Source organism: Trachemys scripta, chromosome 2 (assembly GCF_013100865.1).
Source record: "Trachemys scripta elegans isolate TJP31775 chromosome 2, CAS_Tse_1.0, whole genome shotgun sequence".
NCBI lineage: Eukaryota > Metazoa > Chordata > Testudines > Emydidae > Trachemys > Trachemys scripta.
The window spans coordinates 174,256,037-174,272,305 of NC_048299.1; the positions used below are offsets into that span (position 1 = coordinate 174,256,037).

The following is a 16,269-nucleotide window of genomic DNA, read 5'->3' on the forward strand; positions in this document are numbered from 1 at the left end:
GCAACTACAAGTTTTGTTCCTCAATAAACCACATGTTCAGCAGAAGTACAAAAGATACCATTAAAGGAATTTACTAGACCTACCTTCAGAAATGGAGACGATATAACCTTTGGTGTAACTGGCACCATCTTTCTCCTATCCAGTCATCTCTTTCCTCAGTCTTGGATTTCTTATTGGAATTGAAATATCCAGGCCTTTCTGTGAGTTCCCAACAAGGTTCGCCTAGCGGCAATAACAGCTTTCCATGTGCCAGTAGGTTTCTTAGTATTTGCTCATTTGACTGCAATGAAATTCCAGAAGGACTTATCTATCTTTTTCTGCAAATTAGAGCCCCTTCACTGCTTTGGGATCTCAACCCGTTTCTTAACCATCTCATGAAACAACCTCTTGAGCCATTAGCTATGTGCTTGCTGCTACATCTGTCTATGAAGACTGCCTTCTTGGTGACCATCATTTCTTCTTGAAGGGTTAGGGAGATACGAGCTCTAATGGCAGATTCTCCCTTGTTCCCCAAGGAGAAGGTATTTTTATGACCTCATCCAAAGTTCTTACCTAAGGTTTCCTCTCAATTTCATATCAACCAAACTAGTCACCTTCCATTTTTTTCCTAAACCACGTCAGTTTGCTAGATATTAAGCAAGTGTTAGTCTTTTTCTTGGACAGGACTAGGCCATTCAGGAAGAGACCCCAAGCCTCTTTTTGTTTCTGTTGCAGATAGCATTAAGGGAACGCCTATCAACACTCAAAGACTTTCTAAACAGATTATTGCCTGCTGTGGCTTTGCTGAGGTTACACCTCCCCTAAAAGTGACTGCATGCTCTACTAGACCAATCTATATCAGTAGCTCTACTCAAAGATGTTCCAGTTGCTGAAATCTACAGGGCTCCAACCTTGTCCTCGGTGCACACGTTTTCCAACCATTGTGCCCTAATTCACACTGCAAGATCAGATGTGGTATTAGGCAATGCAGTTCTTTCTTCAGTGATGGACCCTTTCCAAAACTCCCACCTCCTTAAAGGGTTACTGCTCGGGAGTCACCTAAAGTGGAGCACCCACAGGGACACTTACTCAAATAAGTTACTCACCTTGTGCAGTAACTGGAGTTCTTTCAGAGGTGTGTCCTGATGGGTGCTGTACTACCTGTCCTCCACCCTCTGCTTCGGAGCTGCCTCTGTGGCTTTACAGTAGAGAAGGAACTGAGGGCAGCTCGCCCACACAGCCCTGTAATAGCCTCGGTACTGGGCATGAGGATGTGTAGGGCACATGTACTGGCAGAACAGGCATTGCTACCAGAATGCTTCGATCAAAGGTGCAGGGGCACATGCACACTTGAAGTGGAGCACCCACAGGGACACACATCTTGAAGAACTACAGTTAGGGCACAAGGTGAGTAACCTCATCTTCTAAGGATTAAGGTAAATGTGAATGGCAGGCTATACCAGATAAATGCACAGTGAATAAAAGATTAATAAATGGTATCCGAACTGTTTATGCCCAAGCTTCATTGCATGTTGTTAAGCAGATGATAAAGATAAGGCTCAAACACTGTTGTGGTTTTGTGCTGTGGATTGGCCAGTCTCAGAGGACTTGTTTGTCTTTGTTAAAAGGGCATTAACATTAAGTTTAATGTCCAGTGTACTGACATTACAGACTGACATGGCTGCTACTCTGAAACCTGTCATTATGGATACTGAATAAGCTTTTACAGTGCACATATTTATCAGTCTCTCCAGCTAAAACTAAAGAGCTGACCTTAACTGTATGTGTACTGAGCGCATACTATAGTGGATCAATGTTTTCATATTCATGTTCTCTCTCTCTCTCTCTCTCCCTCTCTCTCTTGTTTTCTTCTCTTTCTACAGGTCAGCGTTGAAGTCTTGGTCGAATACCCTTTTTTTGTATTTGGACAAGGCTGGTCGTCCTGCTGCCCTGAGAGAACCAGCCACCTCTTTGATTTGCCATGTTCCAAACTCTCAGTTGGGGATGTCTGCATATCGCTTACTCTCAAGAATCTGAAGAATGGCTCTATTAAAAAGGGCCAACCCATGGATTCAGCTAGTATCTTGCTGAAGCACTCAAAGAATGACAGTCTAGCTGGAAGTAGACACAGGTATGTGGAGCAGGAAAATGGTATTAATCAGGGAAGTGCACAGATGTTATCTGAGAATGGTGAACTGAAGTTTCTGGACAAAATAGGATTGCCTGCAGCACCTTTGCTCACCAAAACAGAACCCAGCAAGCCCACGGCGACGAGGAAGAGGAGGTGGTCGGCCCCTGAAACACGGAAACTAGAGAAATCAGAAGAGGAACCACCTTTGACTCTTCCCAAGCCTTCTTTTATTCCTCAGGAGGTTAAAATTTGCATTGAAGGTCGATCTAACGTAGGCAAGTAAAGGCTGTTTGGGGAAAGGAAATTAGGCTATCCCTTGTCATTTTTATCCAGATTACTGTACTGTAGACTAAATAACCCAGTATTTACATGTTATCATCTTATTTTAGGTTTATGTTATAACCTTGTTGTTATAGTTGCAGCTGGTATTATGCAGGAGACAGGTGCATATGTTTTTCCACAAGTGTTTTGTCAGTGACTAGGTTTATTGAGAGCTACAGAAGGGGCAGTATCTGCTTCACGCACCCTTAGTGGAAATGAATGTGTTGTCATGGCTCCTGTTTTCTGTCACCTAGTGTAGAGCAGACTCCAGCTGTTCTTTTTTCTGTGAGGTGACGAGACGGGAACTGTAGCAGAGATCAACTGCACTGCATGCACTGTGTGTGTTTCAGTCCCAAGGAGGGATTGCAGCTCCCTGGCTGGGTCGTTAGGAGGTTCTCTCGCGCCAAGAGCACACTAAGAACCCAACACACACACATGATTAAAAAAGGATCAGACAGTCTTTGACACATTTCACAATCAAACCAACTCTTAGTCAAGGCTCTACAGTATATATATTTTCCCCCATGGGGTCCGACTGCACTGAATTTGATTCATAAAGTGACTGCCACGCAAATGTTTCTTTTCGGCTTGCTAGTGCAGTTCCATTGCCAGAGTGTAACATTCATTAAGGTTCTATGCTTGCATTGTTACACTGCTAGTTTTTCATAATGACATAGCCAGGGTGAGGGAAGCCTAAAGTTCGTTGGGTCCCCTAGCTAAGGGGAAACTTCTGGTTCTGTGCAGTGTTAGATAAATTGATCAGGTTATGCCATTGACATTTGCTTCCACAAGGTAGACACGTACTGCCCCTTTGAGAGCGCAGACATAAATTGTTTGCATTTAGGTTGCAAATCTTTGTCTTTAACTCTAGTACTGTTTTTAGTTCATGACGATGGACAACTGGTGCCACTTTTTTCAAAATTCAGTGTGACACAAGGAATCGGACGTTGAAGATGAACATAGAATGTCTTTAAGCACTTAAAATGCTGTTCACGCTTTCTTGTCGAGCATCCTGGTCTAACACTCAATAAGTACTGTATCTCACTTTAATCTGTTTGAGGGGGAAAAAAAGAATCTATTCAACACTGTTAACTACATATGACTATGTAGAGTTTTCTCACAAGCAAGATGTTGGAAATTTTAATGTGGTTTCAAAGGGATGAATGTGAATTATTGAACTAGTATGTGACAGTCATTGTCCACAAAGGACTACTTAATAGGAGGCACTTTTAAAACTTTAATGCTTGAGAAAGAGTTAAAGGCATATGCGAGCTGACAGATAATAAAAGAATAAGAGAGAGGAAAAAAGAAAGAGGAAAAAAATCATTATTGTCCAGTGTTTTTGAAAAAGATGGACTTTAAAGAATCTTGCAATTTGCACATCTTGAGTTTATCATTTGTGTGGTATTCCTGCAGTTTTTACCTAATAATGTTGTGGGGAAGGGAGGGGGACTGAGAGAGCATAAACAAATGTAGCAATTATTTACTAACCTGCCTAAGCTCTAGGCCATTTTATAGAGTTATGTTCCTTTTAAAGTTCATTTTTGGTCTTTCTGCCATATCTGTCGCACAGAACCAGGTCCTAGCAGGACAACTCGGAGAATTTTTCTTCAGATAAATTGAGAGAGCTTTCCAGAAAAGACATCTCTATACATAAGCAGGATTTTATAAAAAAAAAATGGTTATTATTTTATTATTATTATTATTTGTTGTTTTAATGACATTTTCCAGTTGAAATACAATCTTGATTTCAGAGTTTGGTACAAAACAGTAAGAGGGAATGGTGGTTTCAGACAGCTAAGTCTTTTTTGTTCCCAGTAATCTGAAACAAAGGTAGGGCCGGATCCTTAGAGGTGCTGTGCACCTTTGGTTCCTGTCAACGGGAGGTGCAAGTACTAAGCACTTCAGGTGTGAGCTGAAGCCCATTGCATTCAATCCCATTGGTTTCAGTGGGCTTTGGATTAGGCCCTCCATGATCAAGCCTTTATATTACTATTACTTTCGTTTTGTAATTGAGTTTGCATCCTTCAAGTACTTTTGAAGAAGCTGTACTAATAGGGAGAAGTAGGCTATAAAAGTTCTTGATTAGAGATACAGTATCTAAAAGGAACAAATTCCTTAAAAATCTCATTTTCCCGCTCCTAAAATACAGTATTTCCAGCTCCTTTATTTACAGAAAATCTGAAAAAAAAAAAAACAGCTTTTTGGTTCTTTTATTCATTACTTGAAATTTAGCTCACACCAGAACTAATTGTTTTTATACCATTTTCTGCGGTGCACCAAAAAGATTTAAATAAGTTTAAAATAGCTTGAAACTTTTCTTGAATTTCCTTGAATTTCATTAACCTCTCAGCAGGCTACCAAACAGCTGAGCAGGTTCATTCTCATGGTCACACTGCTTATCTAGTGCTGTACTTTTTTTTAACGTTTCTGCTCAGAGAACTTGCTTAATCTTCCATATACTCCGCTCAGGGCACTTGCAATTTATTGTTGTTTTGTTTGTTTTGTTTTTTGTTATGTTTTAACCTTTGATGGTAAGAGGAATAGAAAGATGTGGGCAGAATTAGATTTTAGTTCACGTTAGTACCACTATATTCATAATACACATACTCAGAAAATCTGAAATAAAACCACACACACACACACATCTTTTTGGCTAATAAAGAAGCAGGGACTCTTAAACTGACTGGATCTATTCTACTAACACTAACAATAAACAAATAAAAAAAGTTTGGAGCAATAGGAATGTATTAGTTCTGTGCTTGTATTTCAGATTTAGGAATTCTGAAATAATTGGTTCCTTCCAAGCAATTGTCCCTTTTTGTGCTTTTGCTTTTTTAGGATGTGCAATACTTTATGTGCCAACGTAGACCCACCCACGTGGTGGTAGCTAGATCTCACACCCTCTTCCACTTTCACCTTTTTGTTTTCTTTCACTGTTTTCTCTACCCTTCTCCTCCCAAAATAAAAGTGTTTAGGGCCTTATACCTCCCTTGATTGGGGGCACAGAATCTGTATGTAGTTAACAGGTGTGGCACACATGGATCGATGGCCCTGGATGGTCCATATTCTTTCAAATGTAAGTCCCTGGCCTCCGCAATATAAAGAAGAAGATCCAGAAAAAGGCTTAGTGGATGTTCCCTCCCACCAAAAAAAAAAAAAAAGATTTTTAAAGGGGGGGATAAGAATTTTGTGAATGTGAGGGACCTGTAAATCACAAACAGTTCAGTCATGAGTAAATAACATCATCTCTTACATGAGTGAAAGCAGCCTTCTACAGCATTATCAGTGTCATTTTCTCTTCAATCTATGCCTGTAACTGTTACTTTATATATATAATATACCTATACTTTACATGCACGTGTATATGAATGTTACTATCTGCTTGATGTACAATGTGGGTGAAATTCACCCCTGTGCAAAAAGCCAATACACCACTTATGTCACTAACGGGTGCATTAACTTGGTATTGGCTCTCTGTACAGGAGTAAATTGCACCCCTAAATGGACAGAAAGAGTGACTACTTTCAGTTGGCTGAATCTGGAGTTTGGCTCCAGTTGCAATGAATTAGCAGGCCCATGACCCCTCATTCACATGAGTAAATCCTTAATCCAATGGGGTGAGTTGCCCCATTGATAGCTCAAAGGAGTAAGGGGATGTCTGCTCTCCAGCAGCATAGTTACAGCTCTGCCACACTGTAGTGTACACACTTCCTACCTAGATGGAAGGGAGGTTTCCGTCGGTAGTGACTCCACTTCTCTGTCAGTGGAAGAATTCTAGCCACATCTACGCTGGGGATTAGGTCGACCTAACTGTGGTACTCAGGATATGACATTTTTCACAGCCCTGAGCAACATTGCTAGGTCGATCTAATGTTGAAGTGTAGATGTGGCTAGAATTCTTGTGGCTTGAGGTGCACAGTGAAAATAACAATCACAGGCATAGAAATATTTAGGTGAGTTCAGTGTAAAAGGATGAGTCATGTGCCTCTGTACAGTGTCCACTTTGCAATATTAACTGACAAGTCTTTTTTTTTTTTGTACCAGACCTGTTTAGTTTACAATGAAATGCATACAATCACCAAGAAATTTAGTCAGGGCAAAAGAAAAAAATAAACAAGAACCTCTTTATAGGGATTTCTAAAAAACCAATATATCTCTCTATCTCTCTATATATAATGACTGTTCCTTATAGTGTTTAACTTAGGCATCGTTTCAGTTTGTCTGGGCCACATCATGGGGAATTTGGAGTTTGATGTCACTTACCTCAAGTCCTTTAGTTGAAACCCAAATTGGATTTTTGTTTGAACTATTTAATGATTTTGTACATTGTTGTTGTGGGGTTTGGGGGGGATTTTTTTTTTTAATGTATGTTTGGGTGGGGGGGGTTCCGTTTTTTTTAACCCTGTCGTCACTTCGTTAAACCGTTGTTCTGTCATTTTCTCAGCACCAGGAAGTGACATCACTGCTCGTTTCCCTAAAGCAAGGAACGTTTAGAAACCTTTCACACCTCTTACTCAGGGATGGGGCTGGCGTATGTGTGGTACACTGATGTGACCAGAAGCAGCACTTTTACTGCTCTGGAGTAGGGATGTACAATTTCAAGGACAAGTTTGGATTTCCTGCATCTCGTGGATTAACTTTGTAGATATCACATAAATCGCAATACAAAGCAGCAGATTCAAAGTGAACCGTAGCTGTTGGTTACCATGAGACTCTCTTGTTGCATAGAGATTAATTTTACCTAAGTATGTTGCCAATATTAAAGAAAATGATGGAATTCTGTTAATGCATGTGACTACTAAAATGAAAAAAAAATGTTTCAGGGAGAACCAATCTTAACTATTTAAAAAACACTAATAGTGTTATTTCACTAGGGTTCTTAGTATGTAATGCCATGGGCAGGAGGACACAGTTCTGCAAACACTTATGCATGTGCTTAACTTTAAGTATCCAATTAGGCCTATGGAAGGCACGGGGACTATACATGTTAATGTTAACTACATGGATAAGTGTTTGCAGAAATTAGTGGCTTGATCATTTAGAGCCAGATTGTGATCTTAGTTACAACAGCTATACGTTTGGAGTAACTATCGACATCAGTGGAGTTAGTCCAGACTTGCACGGGTGTAACTGAGTTGAGAATCTGACCTGTTGTCACTTCTATTATGAAGCATACCCAAAAATGGGAAAGTGCAACCTGCACTCTTCTAAAATAATTTCCACTTCTTCCTTTCCCTTGACTGCGGACAGCACCAAACAGCAGAGTCCAATCTGTGGACTTACCCAGTGTTGATGTGAAAAGCAAAGGAATTTTAGCAGAGTGTGGTCAGTGCTTTTCTTTTCATGGCTTTTTTTTTTTCCCCAATCCCCAAAATCCTGAAATAAACAGAGTCCACCCACAAACATAGAGGTGTATGTGTGTGTATACATGTGCACACACACACACACACACACACACACACACACATAAAAGCAAATGATTATGTTCAGTTGATTTTGTATCCTTTTCAAGGACAGCGTTGTATTTTCTGTTGATAAGGAAATTCCAAACAAGTTGCACACCTCTACTCCAGAGTTAATTTCTTTTACATAGACGACCTCGCTTCAGATGTGTTACCTTACTGATAGGATCTTTTCTTGTAGCACTATACCTTGTGGGAATATTTTTTTGATGTAAACCTAATTTGAGAAGCTTACAAAAAAAAACTTTTTGGAAGCACTCACATTGAGGAGTACAGGTAATGTTTTAAAAAATTGCACAAAAGAAAAATGAATGTTGGAATGATTCATTCAGTGTTTGAAAAAGAGATGGATCTGTTGAAACAGTGTGTTTCATACCTTGTTTGTAAAAAAAAAAAAAAAAAAAATTTTTTTTAAAGTACAAAAGCAGAGAAAGGTTGAAAGTTACATGTTTTTTGTATATAGAAACTGTCACATTTAGATGATCTGATTTGTATTGGCTCTGGACAGGAAGAATTATATACTTAAAAGGCTCTCAAAGAACAACTATGCTCAATTTTCTGTTCATATCACATAAATCCCAATGCGGGGGAAGGGGGGAATGCTTCACACTGTTTGTTCCTGCGCTGAAAATATATCTTAAAGCACCCTGCATAGTTTAGATTCTGAAGCCATTGTAACTTCTTTACTCCCTCTGGGATGCTGTTCTACATTTTCAGCACTTCCTGTTCCAATTAACCCAAAGACTATAACTTGAACAAGAAGTGTTTATAACAAGGGATCCTCGCTTACCAGTAAATAAGAGTAATATCCAACGAGACATGGCCTTTTGTGTACACACACCCTCCCACCTCATTAAAACAGGGGGTAAAGACATGAATTTCAGTTTTTCCAGATGTGCTCTGAGCTTGGACAGGTTCTTTCTCATTTGATTTAGAGATTCATGTTATTCACAGGCCAAAATGAAAGAATCCTTGAGCCATTTCCAAGGAAAGGGCCCTTTCCTTGGCCAAAGGTCAAGTTGGACAGCTGGGAGCCTACCCACCGCCGGGATAAACAGTTAACTTTCAGAACCCTTCTCTCCCTCCCCTGACAGCCTGTAACGCAAGCTTCAGTTCTGATACCTAATGGTCACATGGGGGGGGGGAAATAATTACGTTAAAATGACTCCTTGACACCCAAAAGAATGGCCCCAAATGTATTAGAATGAAGTGCATTCAGCCAATAGGTAGTTATACAATAACAGTCTCTAAGATTGCTATAGTTTTACTCGTCGTTATCTGAAAGGACTCAAGTCTTCCACTGAGAATTAATTGGAGGCTTCATCCAAGTTTGGCTTTTTTGTTGTTCGTTTGTTTCTATTCTGAGTGATCAAAGCTCCTGTGCCCTTTCCCTTGACCATGCTGCAGGCACGCATTGGAAGTGTTGTTTGCATTAATCCTTACTCACTCTTTGAAGCTGTACTACTGGGTTGTGTGTGAAAACAGCAGCAGCCAACTAGATCTGGCCCCTGATGTTTGCTTTAAAAATAAAGAGCCTGATGATTCTGGCTTTAGAGAGAGAGACTCTCTCTCTCTCTCTCTCTCTCCAGTTGAAGTCAGTAGTTGCTGGATCTCTGTAACTGTGGCTGCAAGTGGTTGAATTCCTGTCTTCTGTCTGGCCCTTTGGCTACTTAGCAAAGTTACTAATCTTATTAAGGCAGCAGGTATAACTTTTCGCAGACAGTCAGCTAATGTTGCAAATCACTAATGTATGTATTTCTGTCTTTGGCTTTTTTAAAATATTAACTTTTTGTGAACACTGTTCTCTCTGCAGTGTTTAAAAAGGGGGATTTCCAAACTTTTCCATTCAAATTAGCTACTGAAAATAATTTTGTAGTAGCAGTGTCAGTCTTTGACAGCCAGCATGCTTGGACTGGCCAACTAGCCATGGCACTTGAGGAAAGTCCTCGTGTGGGTAAGTCTAGTGATTCTACAATAATAGTCTCCAAGGTTTTCATTGCTTGGTATTTCTGAAGAGTGTTGTTGCAAATCACACTTCCAGTGTTGCGCCTAATGTAGGCTCAGAAAAAGGGATAATGCAGCTTTGTGTTGAGGAGAAATCAAGCTGACATGGCCAGTACAAAGGAGAAATAGGGAGGGAATAATGTTTTGCACCTTAATGAAAAGAGGAGAAAATTTTAAGTGCATACAGACATAGTTAAGAGCTTTTATTGTGACAGGAGAACTTTTTTCCATATGCGTGCATACTCTCTGTAATTCCAGTGTAAAATATTGTACTTGCACTAGCTTTTTTAAAACAAATATTAAAAAAAATGGAAGAATTCATATTCTATTTTCTAATGGTGGTGTGTCTATTTGTAGGATACACTCGCGTCTGTTTATTGAATTTTATGGTCCCTTTCTTTGATGGTGCTTGCAGGTTTTCTAGGTAGAAATTATTTCATTATTATAATAAAACAATGTTTGATTCAAAATTTGAACAAAATTGTTTTAAAGAAACTGTCTGTATACCAGTACAAGTTTATTGTTTCAGTATACTCGTACTAATAAAATAACAGTGCCAATTGCAAATGTGTGTCTGTCTTTATGCGTTAAGAAAGAATGAGAGACAATTTTCCTATGAAAGAATAATTTGTCCATTTAATTTGTCCCCCTTCAGATTTAGCTTCAGCCACAAGTTTTTATGGAGTTTGTTTTTATCACTATACATAGAAGTTTGCACATTCCCACATTCAGCATATAATCCTATCCAGTCCGCCAGAGTGAAGCCGTTTATTTCATAACAGAACAGCCAGGGTGCACAATATGATCACTTTATATGAGTAAGTTCATCATGGCAGACACATTCTGTGCACTGTTTTTTGGCTACAAATGAGGAAAGAAGATACCCATTCTTAATCCTCTCTGCTGTGGCGCATGCAGTGTTATGAAAATGGTTAAAACTCACTCTTTTTTAAAGACTTCATGTGTGGTCTTCAAAATTATCACAAACTTTATTTGTCACATAGGAGCTTTGGGCTATTTATTACATATGTTTGGAAATGTTATCCATGTCAGCGGTGTAATAGCTGATGCTATGAAGTCACATCCAGAGGACAGGCCTAAATGTCTAAATGAATAAAAAAGAACTAAGTCTAAGGCAGATGGGGGGGACGAGGGGACCCTTATTATTAGTGGGCAAGACTGGTTGCATTTAGGGCACTTTCAGCATAGAAGTCATGCAGCAGGTGGCAATACCGCAGCTTATTCAAAATTCTTAACCAACTCCCAAAGAAAACACATTGCTTCTAGACAGAGCAAACAAGTGCCTTGCTGCAGGTGGGCTTTAGCGGTGCAGTCACACTGCCACACCTAGGCCTTGTGATTGTCCCACTCTAACCCAAAAAGCCAAATCCTGCAGTGTTTCTGAGGTCAGCTGCAAAATTCCCATTGACTCCAACAGCAGAGGATTTGGCCTAAATGCCCATCAGAGTTTGGCAAGAGAAGCCTGATTTAGCTCTCATTTACACTGGTGAAAATTAGGAGCGACTCCGTTGAAGTCAATGGGTTTATACCAATGTGAAACTGGTGCGTGAGAGAATTAGGCCTAGCAGGAGTTTCAGACCACAAACGCCCATGGATTAAAACATTAATCGTGGATCCAGTGATGGTGTCATACTGTGTCTTGGAAGACTTGCAAAAGCTCTCACCTTTCACCATCCTCAGCAAACTTCCCGAAAGCCCTCCTTGTGCTTCCTGGAACGACCCCTGCACACAACACCTGACAGCAGCAAGGGCAAAATCCAACACTTACCCACTCAGGGCGATGGGGGAAGGCACAGAAGTGTGCCAGTCACATGGTGCTTTCCAGAGCCCCCCTGAGGATGCTGAGCAAGCTAAGGCAGTGGGCTGAGGACAGTGTGTACCTCTTCTTACCACAGACCATCCTCACCCCTGGTCCCAGCACATTCACTGACCACACACAGCACTCCCTGTCAGACCACAATCCCTCGGTGCTGTGGTGTAGGCACCACTCCTACAGTAGTGCTCCTCGGCCTCCCCTGCTGTCACACAGGGGACATAGAGATGCATATGCCTTGTGCAGGCTTTGGCTTTAAATGTGTATTATCGTACCCAAACCTGTTAAATCAGATTTGTTTTAACTAGCTTCATTTTTTAAAGCAATGTGGCACGTTAGCTACATCTTGATGGAGCCAGTGGGGCCAAATTCTAACTTTCCTCTTATGCACTGATGTCAGTGGTGTTGCAAGGGTGTGGAAAGCAAGTCAGAATTTGGCCCCGTGTCATGGGTAGCCGCTGCTTAAGACACTTGCAATGTAGCGGAGGGGGGGGGGGCTCTGTTGGCAGCTGACCGGTAGTAGTTCATGAAGTGCAGCACAATGCTAAGCCCCTGGGAAGGACACTAAGAACTGGAGAACCTTGTAAAATGATCAGATGAGGTAGCTCAAGTTAATTGCTTCAGGGCCTAATACTGCCAGGTGTAGCACACCCTCAACTTCCAATGACTTCAACAAGAGTTTGGCTTCTAACTAGAGCAGGAGGAGGAGCTGGGTCCTACAGACATTGAGGGCACCTGTCACCTCACCAAACTGGGTCCTGAGTTAGCCTCAGGCCAATCTCTTTGTTCCACTTTCAAATGTGTGCCTGCTGTACGCATACGTATTTGTACCGGGGGCACTGTGAAAGGAGCCATCTGACTGAAGGTGTCCTCTGAAGAAACACCCAGTTGAACCACACAGGGTGGGTCTCCACCAGTTGAACTGCTCTACAGCTGGCTGCCTTCTGTTGCTTATTTCCCTTCCAGTGGAAACAGTTGCTGGTTACCAAGAAGAGGGTAAGGTGCTATTAAAAATAATTCAGCATCATAGTGATGGCTTCTTTTTTCCCCAGCATCGCATAGAACCTATAGAACCCACCAGGCTTCTAAAGCCTATGGGTACGTCTACGCTGCAGCTGGGTGGTGAGAGTCCTAGTGCTACCTTAGCTTGAGCTAGTACACTAAATATAGCAGTGTGGGTGTTGCAGCATGGACTAGCCACCTGAGTCCAAGCCCACCCAAAACCCTGAGGCCTTGGCTACACTCAGGACTTCACAGCGCTACCGCGGCTTGCAGCGCTGCAGGCTCTGATTACACTGGTGCTTTACAGCGCTGTACTTGCTGCGCTCAGGGGGTGTGTTTTTTCACATCCCTGAGTGCAGCAAGTTGCAGTGCTGTACACTGCCAGTGTAGCCAAGGCCTGAGTCTAAGCTTGGGTGGCTACATCCACACTGCTATCTTTAGCTCACTAGCTCACACTGAGCTAGCAAAAAAGTGTCCACCCACGCTGGACATCACACCTTCCAGCTGCAGTGGATAGTGCCTCATTATTCACTAGTGGGACCTTTAGTAGTCTTTCACACCTGTGCAAAGTGGGTGTAAAATGCCATCAAGTCCGAATAGCTGCATTTTACATACTGTTGTTTGCACAGGTGTAACTGACTCCATAATGGCCAAGGCAGGGGAGAATCAAGGAGTTTTCACTGCAGAAAAGAAGCCGTTCCAATGTGTACATTAAAGATCTATTCTTTTAAATGTGCAGAGGTTTAAAAAAAACTTTACATTTATAAATGTAGCCCCAAAAAACATATAAAACCAATTAGCATCCCAACCTGGGAGCATCTTGGAGACAGCCACACTTTTGAAGTATGAAGGCACAAGTATGGAAATGCACTGGTGGTATGAGTGTATATTCAGTATAACCTCATTCCTTGAAAAAGTTTTGATTTACCTGTATACAAATACACTTTTCTTATGGGGGCAAAAGGGGGGGAAAGGGGGGACAGTCTACTCTTAGTTATACCTATGTAAATTCCAAGTAACTTCATAGATTTCAGTGGAGCTACTCTGGGTTTACATCAGTTTAACTGACAGCAGAATTTGGCCCACAATATTTTTATTTATTTTGTAGTAAAGAAAGCATTCGACTGCCTTGTTAGAGTTCACTACATATAAATTCCAACTTCAGAAGAAAAGTTAATTTGCAGGGCCTGGGAGCCTGATTCTCATTTACACTTAAGTTTCTTTACACTACTCTGGCCATGTAAATGGGCCTTAAAATGAGCGTACATATACCAGGGCAGAGTCGTCTTGTAATGAGAATCAGGTCCACAGCGTTTAATGGAGAATACTTAACATTTAATTCTAAACCACCTGCCTTCAGATGAAGGATCATCTAGGCTTTTCCCATTATGCATAATCTGATTAACACCATCAATGACTGATTTGGGAATTAGATTTGTTACTTAACATGTTCCATTGTACCGATTCTCTTTTATCTTTTCTAAACAACAAAGAATGCTAGAATAATTCCATTTGCTTTCCTGCCTGCCCCTCTTCCCACAGGTCACAGGTTTGCATTCCAAAGGAAGTCTATATCTTTCCATGGAAGGAAAAATAAGACACTGAAGTTACTTCAGTTTCCAACTGTATCGATATCTCAGTAACACGCTAAAGTAAGTGGCCGGTCATTATTAATTCATTGGTATTCACTCTAATAACATTTATCATAATGAACTACTGTGGTATTCCTGGGGATTCAATGTGTACTTCCAAAGAAATTTCATTGTGATTTATCAATTAATTACTCTACCATTACAGTTTATTGAAGTGTTGCCCCGAGTCTAAAATATTAATTATTGTCTTCACAGCAACTGCTTTAACTCAAGATCAGACAACTGGCTTCTTGCAACGAAGTCTTCAGCTGGTCTACTGCAGGCCATATTTTGCTCTCGGATACACCTATGACTTCAAAATAGTTGCACCAGGGTAACAGAGAGATGGATTTGACCCCTTTGGCCTGATTCCCCAGGCCTTGCTCAATGTGTAATCATTTCTACACCCGGGTAAAGCAAGTGTGTATTCGTAGTCGCTTTGTGGCAGCTGAAATGACTATGCAAATCACAAAGCTGTGCAGAATGAGGCTGCTGATGTTGAGTATTGCTGTGTGTCTACAGCTTCAAAACCTATTCAGAGATTATGTTAAAAACAGGACCCCTGAGACTCTGAGGATTGTATCCACCAAAAAACTGGTACCCTGTTAAATGTTCTGGGTGGGGGTGGGAGGAGGAAGCACTCACTACATTATAACGCCAGTGTCTATGGAGAGGTAAGTCCGTTAATATAGTGATTTAAATACAAAAGGCCTTAAAAGGCACATGAAATGTCATTGATACAGCTCCAGTATTTTTAACATCACAGTGAAAATGCAGCAGCAACGGTGGCTCATCCAGCCATCTGAAAGGTCAAAAAGTATGGCTTTGATCTTTGGTTACACAGATCAACATACTGAACATCAACATCCCCTCCCAGCCGGCAGCTCCTACAGCCCGTACTGCTGGAGAAGTGCTATCAAGAGGTTGTGGGGATGTTTTAAAACTTGGTAACAGCGATCAGGGTCTGGAAGGCTAACTCACTGTGAATGGAGGCTTCTTTATCAGAGAGAAAAATAAATGGTGAAAAAAAATAGATTTAAAACAAACAGACGTGACTTTAAAAGATGAGGCTATTGCATCATGAACCAAAATAATCCTACATGGCGCTGTGTTTGATGGCATGTCCTTCTGCTTAACCCCGTCACCAGTGGCAACTGACCCATCTACTTCCACTGCCTGGGGGGTTTGCCCCCATGAAGCTCTAACACAAAACACAGAGGAAGTGGGGAGAAGCGGCAGACGCATTTCACAGGTCCCAGTCCTTGGTTAAGAAAACACCTGGCTGTGCTGCTGGGTGACCCGGATAAATGTCGCCCTCCTGCTCAGCTCTTTGAGCTTGGCAGCTCCCACATAGGTGCAGGTGGATCGCAGGCCCCCGAGGATATCAAAGATGGTGGTTTCCACGTCCCCTCTGTAAGGCACTTCCACGGTTCTGCCCTCCGAAGCCCTGCAGACAGAGAGTTGGAAGTAGCGTGGAATGAATTTTTCAACACTCAGCAGCTTATCGTTTTAAAGAACCTTCCGCTCTTTACTGATTGCTGCCCGTTCCTGTTGGGTGTTCAAAGGTTGTGCAGTGCATTGTACCAAAGTCATACCAAGTACTGTGAAGAGGAAGCGAATGCTTCTGGCAAATGCCCAAACAATGCCTGAGCACACTATGGGCTTGATCCTTCTGTTTTTACTAAAGCAAAACTTTTATGTAAATGGCAGTTTTGCCCCAGGCAGTAAGATTGAGCCTTACCCCAGCAGACAGACAGGCCAAGGCAATGTTTAAAAATATTGGGGCTAATCCTCCACTGGTATAAACTGCCATAGCTTCAGTGATGTACCAGGGCCCGTGCTAGGCCAGGGCTGAGCCCTGGCACCTCTAGGCTTGGCAGTTCATAGCCCCGGCACCTGCTG

General features: G+C 41.5%; 2 protein-coding genes across 7 annotated transcripts in view; one reads left to right on the plus strand and one right to left on the minus strand.

Annotated features, from left to right (window-relative positions):
- ATXN1 (ataxin 1) overlaps positions 1-10,467 on the plus strand; it is a 273,999-nt gene extending 263,532 nt beyond the window's left edge. For all 6 annotated transcript variants that reach the window (XM_034762357.1, XM_034762353.1, XM_034762358.1 and 3 more), the window contains one exon: positions 1,863-10,467. In XM_034762357.1, the coding sequence (XP_034618248.1) occupies positions 1,863-2,393 (531 nt within the window). In that variant the 3' untranslated portion in view covers positions 2,394-10,467. The remainder of the gene's footprint in view (positions 1-1,862) is intronic.
- A 4,049-nt stretch (positions 10,468-14,516) lies between these two features.
- The window catches only part of GMPR (guanosine monophosphate reductase), a 48,204-nt gene continuing 46,451 nt past the window's right edge, over positions 14,517-16,269 (minus strand). Inside the window, exon 9 of the mRNA XM_034762359.1 lies at positions 14,517-15,814. Coding sequence (XP_034618250.1) covers positions 15,634-15,814 — 181 coding nt within the window. The 3' untranslated portion in view covers positions 14,517-15,633. The remainder of the gene's footprint in view (positions 15,815-16,269) is intronic.